The following is an 18,106-nucleotide window of genomic DNA, read 5'->3' as shown; positions in this document are numbered from 1 at the left end:
GAGACCTTCTTCCAAAGGCTGTAGGAGCTGTCCCATCGAAGCATTCGCAGTGAAGCTGACCGAGTTGGCACCGGATGCAAGTACCATAGGATGGAACCCACAAATGCTTGCCCGACTTTGTGTCCTACCTAATGTTAACAGTGCGCGAAGAGGTATGCTTTGGAAGGCTCCACTCACAATAGTTAACTCCTCTTTTCGGATATATTTAATGTGGCAGACTACAATGCCTCGAGCATTACAAGTAAGGATCTGAAATCATCAGCTCCGAGAAGACCTCAAGGCACAAAATAGGCACACCTCTGTTTGTTCACTCATAATGATCCAGTTGCCTTCGACCTGTTGGTTGGTAGACTGATCTACAAAAGTTGATTCCATAGTTCAAGTGTCGGCTGGTATCAAAGCGGATGGCACGGTGAAATAGCTGCTAGACCATTATGTTCATGAAGTAGCGGACGGACTTTGAGGAGGCAAGAGGATATTATAGGTTCGCAAAGACCCCTGCCGTGGCATGCTCGCGTAAGGGTACCATGAGTGCATTGACGTGCAAAGCTATTCGACTATACTAATACCTAAATAGCCTAGGGAAGCCGATCAGGCCTCCAGGGGTCCTGGAAGTCGCTCGCTTGCGGTGCTAGCAGCGTACCTCGCATAATGTACCCGGTAACCAGAATCGATCTACTCTGCGTACGTTGCGAATTATGTAAGCGAGCACCAAACCATCGGCCACAAATGCCGCTGAGCTCGAGAGTTTCTGAACACCATGGACTGTGAACCGGACCCAAGGGTTAGCTTCACAGCACCACGATCCAGCCCCATTGCTCCGCACTAGCGCCATCTTGGCCTTTAGCTTGTACATATGTCAGCGTACGTTTCCTCAATTTCTGCAAATATTAGTCAATGCGCTTTCGCTGATATGCCTCTTTCAAGCACCCAGGATCACCCGCGATTGGCCAGACGTTTTGACGGGGGTATATGTAGGAAAGGAAAGCTCTGGTCTGATTAGAGTTTCTCCTCGCCTGGCAAGATCCATCAGAAAGGAACAAGATCTCCGTGTCTCAGCAGTTCCATATCACTCCATCCACGTCGTAGCGAGATCCCCTGCCCACCAATTCCGACTTGATTATTTCATTTGAGGTTGTCCACCCCTAATTACTTAATCAGTTCACTAGAGTTACTAGAAGCGGGCAGGCCCATCAATCCACCAGGGCTTCCTTTGACAGCGCATTGGCCTGGTACCTTCTACTAGATGAGCCTTAGGGTGTCATGAGCACATTGATGTGTCTTGCGTATCAGAAATAGCACACTCAAACAGTATGTCAATTAATTGCTTATTACGATACAGCGACCAAACTGCTGGTATCAAACTCCCAACTATCCTGAGGTCGTAGGCACATTGCTGGATCATCACAAACGAAATTGTATATGTTGCTTGGCGGGTCCCCCACTCCCTGTAGGCGGTGTTTTTGGTATGCCTCCTATGCCCTCACCGTTTCCACCGCCTGGTGTATTGGGTTCGCTACGTAGCATCGTCAAAGATCGGTCGTCTATTTCGAACCGTAGTAGTGTCAATACCGATCGGCTGAAGCTATACTAAAATCATGGAGGGTGAGAAGAACAACCCGAGCATCATGAGAGAGGGTTCACTCACAACTTTAGTGGATTGGATCGCTCTGAGAAGTATGAAGAGCTTTCCTGATATCATATATCAGTGAGGCCAACGTCGAACAGTTACAGTCAGACTCAGGGCAAAGACGGTGATGGAAGTAAGATGACCACTATTGTTGGAAAAGCCATAACGATGGAGGACGCCTGATACAAGTGCCAGATGTGCATTCCGCACATTATATAGTATGAAGACGCAACATAGTGGTCGGGAAAGGACCGAGTCAACCTTGTCACCTCTAGGTGACTACCTCAACTGCGAGTCCTGATCTGTTCTAGGTACGGCATGTCAGGGATTCATGCATGCGGAAATTGTTAGATGGACAACCAGGCGTACGTGTGCATGTCATCCGCGTCACCGAGAGGCATATCGAACGGCCTTGCTTGATACAGCCGCCGCCACGACCTACCGACTACCGTTTTGAGGTATATGCTGGGATCTCTTGATCCGAGGCTGCATCCTGACCTGGTCCTCTTGGGGGTCACAGCCAGTCATGGCGCTCACCGGCGAGGGCGTGGGAAGCATCATAATAGGGCTAGTCTTTGACCATGATCTGCAGAATGTACAAGACGGATCAGTTCATAAAGCCAGCTGTTCACATTATACCAGATGAAGACTAGAGAAACTCGTGTGTGCAAGTGCAGAGACGTACGGACCAAGAGAATTATCACGGCTGTGTCAAACATCATGGCCCACAAGGTCGCATCTAAGCCGGCCAGCGTGGGGAGAGGACCAAGGCGTTCTTCATCGATCCGGCATGGGTAGAGTACATCATGGGCTGCAACCGAATCCTGATCGGTTCATAGCCGGCCACAGTTCCCATCGATATAGCCCTGTTTTGTACCAGAAGGGCAAAATGCAAGTGACTGCGCGTCGCATTTCTGAAGCAACAAGAACGTTTGGGGTATGATGCCAGTTGTTGTGGGTTCATAATGAACACGTGATCAATGAACAGTCAAGTTGTCAGTAATAGCAGTGGTAGATTTAGGATCCTATCAGCCATAAGGCCGTACGAGAGATGACCTAGATTCACCGTTTCGAGCTTGATACAGACGTCCCTTCCTCCAAGGCTGTCCGGGGCTGCTTCTTGACCTATCAATGAATACGACATTCCTTGCAACGTGGTGAAGCTGTCCTAGTTCATTGTATTGGTCATATACAATGTGGCGCCCGACGCTCTTTGCAATCAAGGACTGCTATGAATTACCGTGCGGAAAGCTTAGTAGCAAACCGAATGAAAATATCAATATACAAAGCCACTGCTTCAGGGTGCTGTTGCAGACTAGGTTACCTTCTAGTTCGAGGGGACTCATTTGAGGTCTTCTGACGAGCATATCCATATAACAAATTCATTATATTAACTTAGACGCCTGAGTCTTCGATAAAACTCTGTTCCGCGCCTTGGGACCTGATATCTTGGGAGCTCATTTGCTAACTTTCAATTTCGCTCGGCTATTCGGTGATTGGTACGGGGGCTAAGTCCGTGCTAGAGTCGGGAAGCAGTGGACCTATCAGAGATACGACTGAGATCCGACCAAGTTCCATCATTCATTCATTCATTCATTCATTCATTCATTCATTCATTCATTCATTCATTCATTCATTCATTCATTCATTCATTCATCCATTCATTCATTCATTCATTCATTCATCCATTCATCCATCCATCCATCCATCCATCCATCCATCCATCCATCCATCCATCCATCCATTCATTCATTCATTCATTCATTCATTCATTCATTCATTCATTCATTCATTCATTCATTCATTCATCCATCCATCCATTCATTCATTCATCCATCCATCCATTCATTCATTCACCCATTCATCCATTCATCATTCGAGGCCAGCGCCGGATCCGGACTATCTTTGGCTCCGTTTCCTGATGACGCCCCTAATGAATGCCTGCCCCACCACGACGTGTCGACCACAGTAAGGCGTGCCTGCGGGGTCCAGCATGATGCCCAAGTGTCCTCAAAATTTCGCCCGCTGTCTACATTTACAACTCTTTCAGTTATGAGCTGGAGCAGTCCACTACCTCGTCCTTGAGACAACTGCCGCAAGTTAAGCATCTGGATACAGCTCCCGCAGCGAGTTGCCTTCGCATCGCCCAAGACACAAGATCTCGCGGGGAATGTCAGACAAGCGCCGTCTGACCGGCATTACTGATGAGGAGCTTGCTAAGGAGTGTAGCTCCATTGTGAGTTGCGCATCCGAAAAAATGAATACATTACTGACAAATGTTCAGACCGGAAAGGATTGCAAATTACTCCCATGGTCAAATCACGGCACGGGCTTTATCAAACGGGCCAACACCGTTGTTGCCATCATCTACGATGCCACGACTTCGGCAGGACACGTGAGAACCTTCAATTCCAAAAGGCAATACCTAGACATGGTAGGAAAGGATTATGAAGGTTATGTGGCCGTTGTATTGGGAGAGGGACAACAATTCGCTTGCTTCGGAGACTGCCGCATTGCGATCGTGGAAGTAATCCCCTAAATAAACTCGTCTTCCTGCCTTTCGCGTTTGGTGGTAATACTGCTCGATAAATCCACTGAAGAGTTGAATATCACAAAGGGGCTGATAGATGGGAGGTTCGGCATTAGAAGCGTGCAGTTAGGTTTCTCAAGGCTCAATATCAGCAGAACATCTTCCAGCGTGATCTTGTACGATACTCCATCGAGCAGTGTGCCTTGCGACGGTCAGCAAGTGTTATTCAGTCGTAGAGGGCTGCATACCATTTGCAGGAATATCGAGTGGCGCGGTTTCCATCTTGGTTCGCCCGGCAGGCTCCATTTCGTTTTCAACATGTCCGCGACACTGCTCATCCTCGGCATTGACTTCGGCTATTGTCGCGTCATTCTGCGTCTGGTGAACCAGCTCCTCTGCGGACTGCTTCACATCACGTCTCTTTGCGGGTCGTTGGTCGGACACATGTGTCGCCTTGGATAAACTTCTCTTATTGCCATACGATGGCACATCTGAAGACAGTGTTGAGGTGTCGAGTCCGTCGTCCAAGCCTGTCAAGAATCAGCGCGAGATCGTGGATCAAGCCTCTCAACAAACCTAATTGTGTACGGTACATTCCCAGCAGATCGTTGGCCAGATCCTGCAGCTTGGGTGGTACCTGAAATAATTCCCACCATGATGAAATCGCCGGCTGACATGTATTCACCGTATCGGCTAGCTTTGTGATTGGAAAGGTAATGATGCATAGAAGAGCTGCCTCGACGCCCGACTTATTAGCCGTGCTGCGAAGGAATTGGCGCGCTCTGTTTTTCCTCTGCTTTTGATTGTCTGAAAGGGTCTTGTCAAGGTTTTCCTTATCAGTTAGAAGGTGGATGACTTTCTCAAGCAGTTGCAATTGTGTTTTGTTGAGAACGTATTCGTTCTTTTTGAGGATAACATATTGCTTATCGATCTGAGCAACTACATCTTCACCCGAGGATAACTTTGCCATTGTTAATGCAATTGGCGGGCCGATGAATGGTGAGCGATGGCTGGATGGATGGATGGATGAATTAATGATACCATGAATGGATGGATGGATGGATGGATGGATGGATGGATGGATGGGGCGGTACGGATGAATCAAAGTGCCGCCTGGGAATGGTTTCACGCCATAGTGCGCAGTTGCTAAGCTGGTAGGTGCGTCAGTCATGGGGGTGGGGCGGGAGCGGCACACTGCGTGCACTGGCCACCTCAGTCTGTTGGTTCGCTACGTCCAATGCCGAGGTGGAATCGACTGCACCACAAACATTGAAGTTGGCATACTAACATTGCCGCCCGCCCATGTATACTTCTCGCAGCTTAGCACCTAAAGCGAATATGTGCATATGTTGATAGAGGACGGGCTGGCTTGTGCTGTGGCGTGGGAAGGTCATATGCGACGCGACCGAGCCCTTTCTCCTCTTTTCTTATCCCTGAGTCCCTGACTCAAGATCTCGCGCATAACCATGGTTTCTTGCAGCCAGGGTGATTATTAGTTATACACCATCTTGACTACAGAGGATGTGGGTGTAATGCATGAATCACCTCGCGTAAAGCGCTCCCTATATAGCGATGGTTGACGAATGAAGATACGAATTTACCAATTTAGAGAGTACATGTTCGAAATTGTGAGATTCGTGCCATTATCATCATTATAAAGGTTTGGTAAATCTCCAAAAACTCTCACAAAAGCAGACCGGCTTTCTCCCATCATTTATCAGTTATGCTACTCTCTTAATGGCTCCATATACTTGCTACAAGTATGACTACAAAAAGCAGTATAGTCAAGTCGTTACTGAAACCACAAATACCATGTTCTGAGCGATAATCTGGTCTCCTCTGCTATCCTACGTGAATCACCTTCACAACCTGTATATCCACAATAGCATCATGGATTTCGCTAAGGAACCTTAGCGGTCGCTACGCACGATGCACTGCAATATCCGGAAGCCTAGACAAAACAACTCTGGCTGAATATTTTCAAACAACAATTCCCGAAATGGGTATGGACAACTGAGATGCTAGCGGTCCGGTCTGAGCAGAACGACTCGGCCCACCTGACCAGAGTATCGGGGACCCCCCTAGCTTGTAGTCTCTGGGCAAGTCTCTCTCGGTGCACCCCGTTGTATGCCCCCTTCAGGTCGAAGCTGACCAGGCTGAGAACTCTTCGTGATCGCCAGGCCTTGTAGATCTGCTCTTGCAGGAGCATCAGTGCTTGTTCCGCCGACCTCCCGCCAAAGTGGTTGGTTGGCAGCAGGCCCATCGTCTCCACCAGATATGACAGTCGTTCCGCAATCACCGACTCGAGAATCTTCCCGAGCGTAGAGAGCAGCGAGATCGATCGCCAGGCCTTCGCCTTCGCGTAGTCGGGCTTCTCTGCCTTCTTCAGCGGGATGACCTTGGCTAGGCGCCATTGGTGCGGGAGCTCGCCCGTGTCCAACGACAGCTGAGAGAGGGAAAGCACTCTCTCCTTGACGACCGGCCACACCTGCTTCCATACCATCACCGGGAGGCCATCCTCGCCGGCTGCTTTCCACGGGCTGGCTGCCATCGTCTGTCTGTCGACCTCTTCCATTGTCAGCCTAGGGAACGCTACAGGCGCCCGCTGTGCTCTCGCGCCTTCGTCGTCGATCTCGGCCGCAATGGTCGGAAGAACGTCCGGATCAGCTCCAATGCCTGCTCCTGTATACTGCCTGTCGTCGTGCCGTCTGCCCTCTTCAATGATGGGATCTTGTCGAATGCCGAGTGTTCGTCCGGGTCCAGATACCGTGCCGCCTGCCAGATGTTGGCATTCTCCTCCAGAAACTCGTGCCAGTGCGTCTTCTTCTGCTTCCGTATTGCTGTGTGGTATGTTTTGCCCGCCGCTCTCGCTTGATGTTCCACGCCTGAGTCAGTTCGGCCAGGTCGCCTGCGGGACCGCGCCTGGTTCCTCCAGTAGGTGTAGGTCTTCCGAAGCTTTGTCAGGTCCATAGTCCACCACCGTTTGGCGTATGTTGACGGCTTGGCTCTTGGTGTCAGCGCATGCACTGCTTCTACAACCGCACTCATGATCCGGTCGGTTCGTTGCTGCACCGTGCCATCAGTCGGGGCTGATCTGAGTGTGTCTGCGATCCTCGTGCGGATCTCCCTTCATAGTACGTTTCTCAGGAGCAGCCTGTTCTCCGCATTCTTCAAAGGCATGCGGGTGCCAAATATCGTTTCGATGGCCCTGTGGTCTGAACCATGCTCCGTCGGGTGGGTCCCACACGCAATTGTATCGTTTGCTAGCCCTTCTGATGCCAGCACCAGGTCAGTTGTCCTCTCGTGCCCGTCACGTTGCCACGTCTTCATCCCCCTCGGAAGTAGGCTCATGAGCCCGAGCTCGTTCATCATGTCGATCAGGTGGTCTGCTTCGCCTTGCCGGGCCGGGAACACGCCGTCTCCGCCCCACACCTGATCGTGAAGGTTGAAGTCGCCAATGTACAGGTAGTCGGTACTGTGGCTAGCCTGGCGGCCCAGATCTCGTAGTTGGCCGATCGTTTCTTGAGACGCCACCGCATATCAACACCACCCGGTCCGCCACCTTCACCAGGGCCGCCGTCACGTTGGGATTGCGGACGGGGACCTGAGTCACATCAATTTCGTGTTGATCCAGAGTATCGCTCCAGCTGCCCACCTCCTGTCGTGTAGAGTCGTCGGTAGCATTTTCGTCCAGTTTGCGTGCCTCGTTGGCGCCGACATGATTGCGCTGTCTATCCTTCTTATGTTTGGTTCCTGTATCGCTATGATTCCATAGTCTCTCAGTTCGCTGTCGTTCGCCAGACTCAGTTGCACTGTCTCTTGTCGTCTTACGTTGAGTTGCAGGCTTCAAAAGTTATGATTCATGGGACGCAAAATGCAACCTTCGGCAGAACCTGCTGGAGGACTCGTGTGGGCCACCGCATAGTACGCACTTCGGGTCTGCTGCCTGGCAGTCTCGGTGGTGATGACCTTCCCTTGCGCATCGTCCGCACACCTGGCTACTCTTGCACCCGTACGCTCGGTGTCCAAGCTGGTGGCAGTTGAAGTACTGTAGTGGTCGGTGACGGTGTTCGAACGGTTTGGTGTACGCTGATTCCCCAGCGACATTGAAGTATTGACCAGCAATTTGTACATCGTTCTCTCGTCCAAGTGCCTCTCCCGCCCTTGGGAGAACAATTCCTTGCTCATCCAGAACTGCGGTTCGGTGTCTCCCAGCCGGATGTCACGCGGCGGCTTTCGTGTCAAGTCAGGCAACCCTGCTGTAACGCCGACCAACAGCCCGAGCCCGGAGCCTCAAAGCATACAGATCAGAATGGCCTCTCTTCTCGTCTTCGGTTTGATCTAGCCTGCCAACGCTTCAGGGACTGCTCAGACCTTACTTTTCATGCATCAGCGATCAAGACGATGGCAAGGTTGATCAGGCAGTAACCAGGATTTTCCAACAGCCCCACTCACATTGCTGGTGGACCCTAATCCCCCCTCCTTGGGCCAGGACGGCCAGAAAACGCGCCTATCAGTAGGGAATATATCATAGAGTGTGTACCGAAAGCGGACTTCACCAGTGAAGGAAATCGGTCCACGGCCGCAGAGATTGGGGGCACCACTTATCGCGCGGTTTCGTGATAGGACCTTTTGAAGTCAAATTTGGATCTGTTTCGATGGTAAATCGGGAAAACCGAAGCAGGGCAGGCGGATGATGTATTCGCTGGTTGTCGTGGGTCGTGTGTGCTCCTCTGCTTGCTCTGCGCGTCGCCGTTTCCTCTTAGCGCCCTGCTCCCTCTTTCGAAGGAACTTCTCAAGCTCCTCCATTATCCTCCTATTAGCCACGGGAAATCTCTGAGCCAGCTTCTCTAATATGCAATAAATCGACTTCGACGGCAGGCGAAGATTGGCAGCTCCCTGTAGTTCAGCAACCACCACCCCGTTCCTAGGGGGGGTGACCCCCGCTTCCTGTTTCAAGGCAAGTGGCTGCGCGCACAAGCGCTGCCTGGTTCTATCCCAAACAGCCTGGGGCACGTGATTGGTATCCAGAGGGGCTAGCACCTCCCAGACAAGCAGGAACTCGCAAAGTGAACAATCCTTTGACCATCACAAATATAAGCCAGTTGGCAGGTGATAGCAAGGCTGTAACAGTTACGCGCTAAGCAAAGTTGTATTCATTCTGGAGAAGCAATGTGGCTGAGTCGCAAAGTACCACAAAGATCGTAGGCTAGTGTTCATTTCATGATCTCCGTCATAAGGCGCATCCTGACACATTGTGGTAGCACCTGGGGCACTCTGCATGAGGTCAGTTGTCGTAGGGGAGGAAACGCAACGTGTTGTGGCAATCAGTGCACGTTGCACCCATAGATGCCGCGGCTAATTATATCAGTCGTCGCCCAGTCCAGCCGGTAATCCACTCCCTGAGGTTGGAAGTACCAATGGGAACAGTAGAACTGCACTGATACCCCTAACCAAGTCAACCATATCAACTACTGGCTAACATATCAATGAATAAATCGACAGAACATTCGATTCGCTGACTAATGTTAACCCAACACCACTTCGACCTCCAAGTGGGGTTGGGTTGGTCGGAGCTCTACGTCCACCTTACGAAGCTGGTCGAAGATATCCCGAACTAGATTCATGATACTGTTGTGCACACAGGATACAAGGACTATCTTAATCGTCTGATGTTGGCAAATTCTTTCACGCGGAAATGAGCCAGTTATATATGGGCTTTGTGGGACCCGTCCTTTGGAGAAGGGAGCCTTTCCTGGCACGTGACTGTAAAGTCCGTGCAGTGTGATGAATTGTGATCAAAGGCAAGGCGCTGCCATAACACCGTCAGCTTCACTACTCTCTTCCCAGATCGCGGCACCGGAGCAGAATGCCTACCGAAGTGCCTTGTACTGCTTGCGGTTGGACAACACGCTGTCAAGAATCATGCAACTACAACAGTCATGTCAAGCTCTTTTATGGCGTGAGTGATCGAGGGGTGTGGTCGATTGGTACGAAGTGGATTGTGAAAGAGCGATCCAACAACAGTCCTCCAAACTTCGAGGCTCAAAACATTCGATTCTTGCAGAGTAATACCACGATTCCGGTTCCTACCATTCTAGACGAATCTTCCGAAACAGACGAATCGCACATCATACTCATGAAACGTATACATGGTGCCACATTAAAGGCCGTTTGGGTCAACATGTCAACTGCGGAAAGAGACCACGTTGCGTCACAAACCGCGGAGTGTTTGGCACAACTCCGACAGCTCCATGCAGACCGAGTTGGAGGTCTGGATAATCAGCCAATCTACTCGGCGTTCTTGTTTCGAAATGGATACGGTCTTCCACATGGTCCTATAAGCTCCGATGATCAACTTTGGTATGAAATGTCCAAAGGATTGCATGGACTTCTAGATGAAACAGTTCGTCGACTCAGAGCCCGCATGCCTCCCGCAACCCCGTACACATTCACACACGGCGATCTATCTCTCGAGAACATTATTGTGAAAGAAGGAAAGCTTGCAGGAATAGTAGACTGGGAGTCCAGTGGCTATTTCCCAGTATGGTGGGAATTCGTATCTACAGGGATCAGCCTAGGACCGGACGATCTTGAGTGGAAAAGTTTACTTCAGAAGCATATGGAGAAGCACACCGAAGCATATGAGTTCTGGAGGGATTATTATTCACTTTCTAAATACCCTGACTTGGACGATCGTGGCACAAACCTGCTCCGAGAGCTCGAGTCTGGGGACAATTCTTAACAATATACTCGCAATTTGTGCATTATCAATGCTCTCAGCAAGAAAAATGTTGACTAATTACCAATCACTCTTCCCACATACGTAGCAGACACTTCCCGTCATCTCCTCTCCACCAGAACCTTTAAAATTCTGGTCATCGTTCACTCGTAATAACTAGAACTACCTGTTAGTGAATAGCGGTCAAATCCATCTTGTATGCATTACCAAATAACGATCATGCAACCGAAGCTAAGGATGCTCCGCAATATTCACAGGTGTCCCTGCCAGAAACGTTGTTTCTCTTGCAATTTTGATTCGGGCACTGCATTTTGCGACTAACTTTGAACGTGTAGATAATCAGGCGTATACTAGGAAACTGAGTTAAGTTTGTGTTATTGCAAGGAATTGAAACAGCACCTAGTCAACACGTTCTTCCATTTCCGCCGTGCCGATTCTGCCTGATTTCGCTTACCACTGAGTCCATGAATGGCCTGAACGTGTCCCTGTGCTATTGGTCAGAACTTACACGAAGTGAGGGGGAACGGGCTGCGGGTCCTTTCAGACTACCCCTCTACGATAGTACCTAGCTTTCTGGTCTCAAGGTACCAGCTTGAGACGTTATCTCGGCCTCTAGGAGCAGAAAGTTCGGTCAAGCCATCAACCCGCGAGAATCGAGGTTCACTGTAGTTCCCAAGCATCCGCTCCTAATAGACCTCCTACGTTTTAAAGCAAAGTACTGTCTTGCTCACATCTCGTTTCACTGCGTGCCATCACCTCCCCGACTACTTGGCCCCCAAATATTTTCAGCTCCTTGGGACACTTGATTCTTGCACTATTGCCCTTCCTCGCTAACATAGCGATCCTATAGACTTCCAGCATCTACTATTTCGCCATCCCGAGCTCCAAATAACGAACCGACCAGAGCTGTCTCGAAGACCAGGCTCGCAACGCGCCAGTCGGCCAAGTGCGACACAACACAAGCGGATGAGATAGAAACACGAGAGCAAACCTGGAGGGCAGAAGCACCAGGTTCCCACGAACATGCCGGCGTCGAGTGTGTTACCCATTTGTTGCAATAGAACCGCCAAGCACAGGCACCCGCGATTTCCTATATAACAAATGCAGTATCCATGTAGAATAACAGCATTCATACTCGATGACTCGTCCATCAGATATTTCTCTGCAAACCTTAATAATTGGCTTCCTGTTCGGCCGGCCGAGGTGGCCAAGCATGTCGACTCGATAACCGAGGAACCACCTCGTATCGATAGCTGTCCATGGGAAAACCGAATCAGCCGTATTTTCATATGTTTTGGTCAAGGGCTTATTATGTGTCATTAGCTGTAGTCGCAACTACGCACAGAATTTGTGAAACTTACTACATGTTGAATCTGACCTGATCTGAAAATCAGCTTGCCAACGAACCCTGCAAGCAAGGAGACGACTGCTAGGAGGACTGCCACTGGTGCAACTGCTCTGTCTGCGACTCGACGTAGCACCCCACGGCATAGATGCGACGTCATGACGACTTTGTGAAAGTACGGGTAGCCTATGAGGATAGAAATTGAAAGTTCGACACACGATGTATACGAAAGGTAAGTTTGTGAGAGCAGATGATGGGCGTGAGCTGTCTTTTATATCCCTCCAGCGTTCAACCCTGTTGCCCCAGCTTACGTACCGAGCTGTCTAGAGTCTACAGACTTCGGAGGCCTCTCTATTTCCCCGCCGTAAAGGCGTGTCAACGTCAAACTCAGTAATCCTTCGACGGAGAAGGCTGTTCCACATTCCCAGAGGCAGACAGCTAGTCTCGAGGCACACAGGTTGGTTAGCCTTGCCCAGACGAGAGCTTGAACAGATCAGCTGAACTCAAGCCTTGTTCCAACTTCATAACACGTATGCAGAATTGAATCCTGCTAGTTCCCATGACGACGAGAAAGTGTAATGTGTATGTGATCCACGAAAGTAAACCACCACCACCTAGTTGTCCACTGCTTCGCCTCGGGAACTAACTCCATCTTCAACTATCGTTAGTCATCGCTGCCACTACCGGGCAGGATAAAACTCACATTATAACGATGGAAGAGTGTTGCTACGGTCTTGAATATCTCAACGAGAGCGAAGGTCTTCCCTATGCAAGCGCGGCTCCCGGAACCGAAACTGAAATCTGCGTCCTTCATACGCCTCAGCCTACGCTGGTAGTCGTCTTGCGTTTCGAAAGCATGGCGAAGCCACCTTTCTGGCCGAAATGCATCGGAGTCCTGGCCATAAATCTCCTTGTTGCGGTGGATCAGCCAGGGATTCATCCCAACAAGCACGCCAGGGGCAATGACACGACCATCGGGTAGATTGAGACCGCCTGCAGGAACAACACGCTCGACAATACCTCCAAGAACAGGGTGAATGCGCATGCCTTCCCTTATGACGGCGTCAAGGTAGGTAAGATCTTTGGTCTCGTTGTAGGTCGCTGGAAATGATAGATTAGCTGTATCGAGCTCATCACGAAGACGGCTGTGAACTGCAGGGTTGGAAAGAACGTGGTATACGATAGCTTTCGTTACAATAGCTGTAGTATCTGCCCCAGCGAGGATCTACAGTCAGACAGGCAAGTTAGTACGTCTGAGACAGTCTGAACTTCTGGGGGGGAGGGGTTGCCTATGGGGAGGATGACGAACATTGATCATCAGATATCCTATGATTTCATTATCCGTGACAGTTGCCGGATTGAGCCTCTTGGCTTCGATGTAATGATCCAAAAAGTCGATAGGCGGGCCTTTATCGCTCGACGCTTGGCGTTCTGCAACACGTTGGGCGCAGTACTCAGCAGTCCTGGCAAATGTGGGAAACTTGATAGGACATCTTGCGTTCTTTCCCAGCCAGACATCAAAAAAAAGATGGGCCTCAAAAGGATGCATGACAAATTTGGGATTCAGCTATGGCAAGCTCTTTTTGGTAGCTAGTATCGGAGACCGGACTCTGCATTTGGACACGCACGCAAGACAGTTGTGGTTCACGCACTCCAGCCGAGTTCACAAGAGGCCCACACTTGAATGACAAGATCAACCCACACACTGTAATGGCAGCTATTTCTGGGCCCCGATACCATTTTCTACGTGCATATCCTACACTTCAGTGGTCAGTGGACGGCAGGATCTAGGAAGACGAACTAGCTCCGATTACCTTTAGTATAAGACAGGCTGTCACCGAAACGGAGTCATAAGATCAGCCCCATCACTGCGGAATCCTCGCTCCTCGCATTAAGCATATAATGCAGAGCATGCCACGTTCGACTCAACAATCGTTCTTGGAAGTTATCCATATAGTATCAGCCTCGGCACCTGCGCTTTGACGACCAGTCCAAAGTCATGGATACCATCAAACCCCTGCTCAGCACGGGAATAGCAGTTGCTACATTCCTCATTTCTTGCATCCTCCTGAATCATAAGATACTCTGTGACGCGAGTTCCAAGACAATACCTCATGGGCCTTCGGGTGTCCCAATACTCGGTGCGTGGCACCATAGCATTTACATTGACGCCGTATCTAACTACAGACGCCTAAAAGGGTCTTTCCCGTTCTTGACTCGCTATCCGGAACTGACACTAGACAAGTGGGCTCGGAAATTCGGCGACCTGTATTCTGTATGGCTTGGCGGCCAGTTGTTCATGATCATCTCCAGTCCAAAGGTGGCGAAAGACCTGATGGTTACACACGGTTCTGTCTTCTCCTCGCGCAGAGAGATGTTTATCAAGGGACGAACTATTTTAAAGGGTCGCGGCGTGACCGCCACGCCGTACAATGATACGTGGTCTGTTTTCTGCGTACTACATCCTGTTGTGACAAAGAGAGTCTAACAAGACAACAGGAAGAAGCACAGACGCTTGGTGACCAACTGGCTTCGAGCAGATGAGACAGCCAAGTACGTTCTTGCGATCGAGCGTGAGAGTATCGACATGGTACAATGTCTATATGAAGCAAGTGGGAATGGGGCAAAATTTGTCAACCCTCAGCCCTTCACGGGACGCTGCTCCCTGAATGTCATGCTAGGCATTGTCTTCGGGCAACGGACTAGTACGATCCATGACCCGATGATGAAGGAGGCGCTTAGGCTGAGTCGGGAGTTCATGTGAGAGTCGCAGCACCGTAGTGTGAGCAGCCGCTGATCTTGCCCTAGGAATACGACAGGACCTTTTTCAAACCTTGTTGACCATGTGCCTATCCTACGCTACTTTCCTACCAGCATACGCTCGCGCGGACGCAGACTTCACCGAGATATTGTTTCTACTTACGGTGGCATGATCAAGGAGATGGATGAACGTATACAAAAAGGGCAAGACATACGAGATTGTCTGGCCAAGTCTATGCTCCAGGCTCGCAAGCAGGAAGACTTGGATGATCTTGACATCACATTCCTTGCTACATCTTTCATGGTTGGTGGCGTGGAGACTACCGCCGCCGTAATGCAGTGGTTCTGCGCCCTGATTCCCTCGTATCCTGAAATTCAGCGGCGAGCTCAGTATGAGCTAGACAGTGTCGTAGGGAGATCACGACTTCCGGGAATGGAAGATGAAAAAAGTCTACCTTTCTGTCGTGCCATCATCAAAGAGGTGCAGCGTTGCCACAATCCTTTCTGGCTCGGGACCCCGCATGCTGCTTCCAAGGACTTTGTCTACCAAGGCAAGCTCATCCCGAAGGACACGGTCATGGTCCTCAATACTTGGACAATGCACCATGATGAGATACGGCACCCCGCGCCATTCAAATTCAATGTAAGCGTACATTGCGCGTTGCAAGAATTTCTGAACTGACAACTTTACATGTAGCCGGATCGCTATTTGCACGACAATCTTACATCAGTAGAGAGTTCTAGACAGCCAGACCCGTATCAGCGTGATCACTGGATCTTTGGTGCCGGACGCCGCATATGCCCTGGCATGCAGGTAGCAGAACAGGAGATCTGGTTGACCGTCTCTAGGATACTGTGGGCTTTTGACATGAAGCCTGTTCCAGATCATCCAATTGATCTCAAGGAGTATGATGGCTTATCTGGGAGATCACCGATGCCTTTTCGCATCCTCCTAAAGCCCAGGCACGAGAAAGTAAAGACAGTCCTGGCTTATGCGGCTCTTGATGGTGACATAGCGCCAGCGCCACATTGATCTTTTGTATGAGCATCGGGTCTCAGCAATTGCCCTCCGCGCTGGCTTGAACGTGTCGTGCTAGAACGGGCGCAAGGATTGGGCGGCCAAAATAGAACGCATCTCAAAACGGTACATGGCACGTAGACAACAGGGTACAGTCCTCGCATGTGCGGAAATGACAAGGGTCAGTTGTGGAATGACCAGAACTAGAGGTCGACTTCCTGCCCCGCGACGAGCTGAGGTCGAATGGGGCAGAGAAGGTTTATCGGGCAAGGCCCATAGCGGAGGCTTATCTCACGAGCCTAATACCACGACTCCAACAGGCATTCAAGAATAGCTGTGGCGTAATGATACCAATTGCGATACACATTACCCCGAGGTGTTCCAACTTTCTGAAATTTAATATGAGACCGACACGGGGGAGATTGACCCAGGATCGAACAGCGCAAGCATCAAGAAGGACAATGAACATGCAAGACCCGCTCCAAACGCGAAGACACTTCTGTCGACTAACGCGACCGAAGCGCTGGTGGCTAGAAATGTCCATTAACTCTGGCGCGCCAAGCAGGCCACTGGGCCAACAAATGAACAGAAATGGACATTTCCTGAAATGAGCTCAGTCCGTCTGGAGAGTGACCAGAAGGAAATTCGCTTTGGATGTTGACTTCCTGCCACGACCTGCAGTCGAATTACGACCCGCAGGACTTGTGGCCCAAGCTGTCAGTGGACCGATGGCGCCCCAGTGGCTGTAATCAGTTGCAGGCAACTTTCCGTGCCTGCACCCCCGCAGATTCCGACCATCAGCCTCATTCGACTTCAGGTCGTCGCTTGACAGGAGCTCAACATCCAGACAGCGCTCCTTCCGGTCGCTCCTCCAATGAATTTGCACCACCCCAAAACAACTCCAGGCCATTTCATGCGTACGGCCACTCCCTGGTCGACGTGCCATGGTCCGTTTCTTCACCTCTTTCGGTCGCTCACTCTCTACCTGATACATCGTTCGCCATTGATGTCAACAACTAGTCCTCTTCACGAAGCTAATCAATTGCCTCTGAGAACTGCAAGAGGTGTCTGTTCAACCAGCGTGGGGCACATGTAGGTAGGCACAGGATTGAACATGTGGGACCGCGTCCAGAAGCAGCTCCAGGACGCAAAGTACTTTTTGCGCCAACAATCCGGCCCGAGACTACACAACCGTAGATCGGCTTCCTTATCTCCATAATTTCGTGCGTGAATTACTTCGGCTCTACAGTCCAGGTTCGTCAATTATCCGTCGCGTGTCATGCTGATTCAATAGCTTACTCGTTCTGGCCAGCTGTCTTCACCAACCGTGAAGCAACCCGAAACGTCATCATATGCGGGTTCCACATACCAAAGGGCACCAAGCTTGTGCTTTCGCCGTATGTCACCAATTTATCGCCTAGAGTGTGGGGACCAGACTCTCATGAATTTCACCCGAAACGATGGGATAATCTATCAGGAGAAGCAGCGGGTCCTTACGGCATCGAGACATTTTCCAATGGCCCACGGATCTGCATCGGGAAGCAATATGCTATAATGGAGATCAAGACTCTACTCGTAGAGCTGGTGAGTCATTTTGTGGTCACCAAGGGAAAGGCACTCGCGAGTCTTGAAAATGAGGCTGTTCCTTAGCATAATCCGGCAGTCACTTTACGGCCAAGAGATGGCTTACGTGTCAAGTTTCACCCTCGCCAATGATCAAAGCCAAATGGTATCAAACGCGCCACGGCGGAGACGTCTGCTTGTTAAATATGTCCAAGCAGAAGTACTTTATCCACCTAGATTAGCATACACATGCCGTTGTTGAGAATTGATATGTGTAGAATCATGGTGCAATGTCCGCAATCCATGTGTTTGACAAATGAAAGCTCACCTAAGTGATTTGATGTTCATGGACGACTTTGATTATTGCATGTCGGCGACCCTAGGCCACGAAAATAGGCGGGGGCCCGACGAAAGCGTGCTTATGTCCTGAAGTGAGTCAAGTCGCCAGTAGATGCGCTGTTCAATGGCGAATTCGTCCGCCGTACATAGGGCAACGAATGTCGCCCAAGCCGCAAATA

At 50.3% G+C, this 18,106-nt stretch overlaps 7 protein-coding genes across 7 annotated transcripts; 3 read left to right on the top strand and 4 right to left on the bottom strand.

Moving 5' to 3' along the window:
• Positions 1-4,165: 4,165 nt before the first annotated feature.
• On the bottom strand, positions 4,166-5,130 carry JN550_013729 (uncharacterized protein; the record flags this gene model as incomplete). Its single annotated transcript, XM_049312349.1, has 3 exons — positions 4,166-4,362; positions 4,409-4,690; positions 4,737-5,130. The coding sequence occupies 3 exons, from the start codon at positions 5,128-5,130 to the stop codon at positions 4,166-4,168; spliced, it is 873 nt and encodes a 290-aa protein (XP_049164301.1).
• Positions 5,131-6,111: 981 nt separating this feature from the next.
• Positions 6,112-6,735, bottom strand: JN550_013728 (uncharacterized protein; the record flags this gene model as incomplete). The annotated part of the gene is made up of 1 exon (XM_049312348.1): positions 6,112-6,735. The coding sequence occupies one exon, from the start codon at positions 6,733-6,735 to the stop codon at positions 6,112-6,114; it is 624 nt and encodes a 207-aa protein (XP_049164300.1).
• A 17-nt stretch (positions 6,736-6,752) lies between these two features.
• JN550_013727 (uncharacterized protein) lies at positions 6,753-8,294 on the bottom strand (the record flags this gene model as incomplete). The annotated part of the gene is made up of 4 exons (XM_049312347.1): positions 6,753-7,226; positions 7,299-7,646; positions 7,729-7,913; positions 8,042-8,294. 4 exons carry the CDS (start codon positions 8,292-8,294, stop codon positions 6,753-6,755), a joined length of 1,260 nt encoding a protein of 419 aa, XP_049164299.1.
• Positions 8,295-10,029: 1,735 nt separating this feature from the next.
• JN550_013726 (uncharacterized protein) lies at positions 10,030-10,905 on the top strand (the record flags this gene model as incomplete). The annotated part of the gene is made up of 1 exon (XM_049312344.1): positions 10,030-10,905. One exon carries the CDS (start codon positions 10,030-10,032, stop codon positions 10,903-10,905), a length of 876 nt encoding a protein of 291 aa, XP_049164298.1.
• Positions 10,906-12,911: 2,006 nt separating this feature from the next.
• Positions 12,912-13,796, bottom strand: JN550_013725 (uncharacterized protein; the record flags this gene model as incomplete). The annotated part of the gene is made up of 2 exons (XM_049312343.1): positions 12,912-13,472; positions 13,557-13,796. The coding sequence occupies 2 exons, from the start codon at positions 13,794-13,796 to the stop codon at positions 12,912-12,914; spliced, it is 801 nt and encodes a 266-aa protein (XP_049164297.1).
• A 450-nt stretch (positions 13,797-14,246) lies between these two features.
• JN550_013724 (uncharacterized protein) lies at positions 14,247-16,040 on the top strand (the record flags this gene model as incomplete). Its single annotated transcript, XM_049312342.1, has 4 exons — positions 14,247-14,689; positions 14,747-15,007; positions 15,056-15,650; positions 15,705-16,040. The coding sequence occupies 4 exons, from the start codon at positions 14,247-14,249 to the stop codon at positions 16,038-16,040; spliced, it is 1,635 nt and encodes a 544-aa protein (XP_049164296.1).
• A 1,099-nt stretch (positions 16,041-17,139) lies between these two features.
• Positions 17,140-17,675, top strand: JN550_013723 (uncharacterized protein; the record flags this gene model as incomplete). The annotated part of the gene is made up of 2 exons (XM_049312341.1): positions 17,140-17,218; positions 17,320-17,675. The coding sequence occupies 2 exons, from the start codon at positions 17,140-17,142 to the stop codon at positions 17,673-17,675; spliced, it is 435 nt and encodes a 144-aa protein (XP_049164295.1).
• Positions 17,676-18,106: the final 431 nt, after the last annotated feature.

This window comes from Neoarthrinium moseri (genome assembly GCF_022829205.1).
Source record: "Neoarthrinium moseri strain CBS 164.80 chromosome Unknown scaffold134_Wmoseri_CBS_16480, whole genome shotgun sequence".
Classification (NCBI taxonomy): domain Eukaryota; kingdom Fungi; phylum Ascomycota; class Sordariomycetes; order Amphisphaeriales; family Apiosporaceae; genus Neoarthrinium; species Neoarthrinium moseri.
This window is presented reverse-complemented; position numbering and strand designations above follow the sequence as displayed.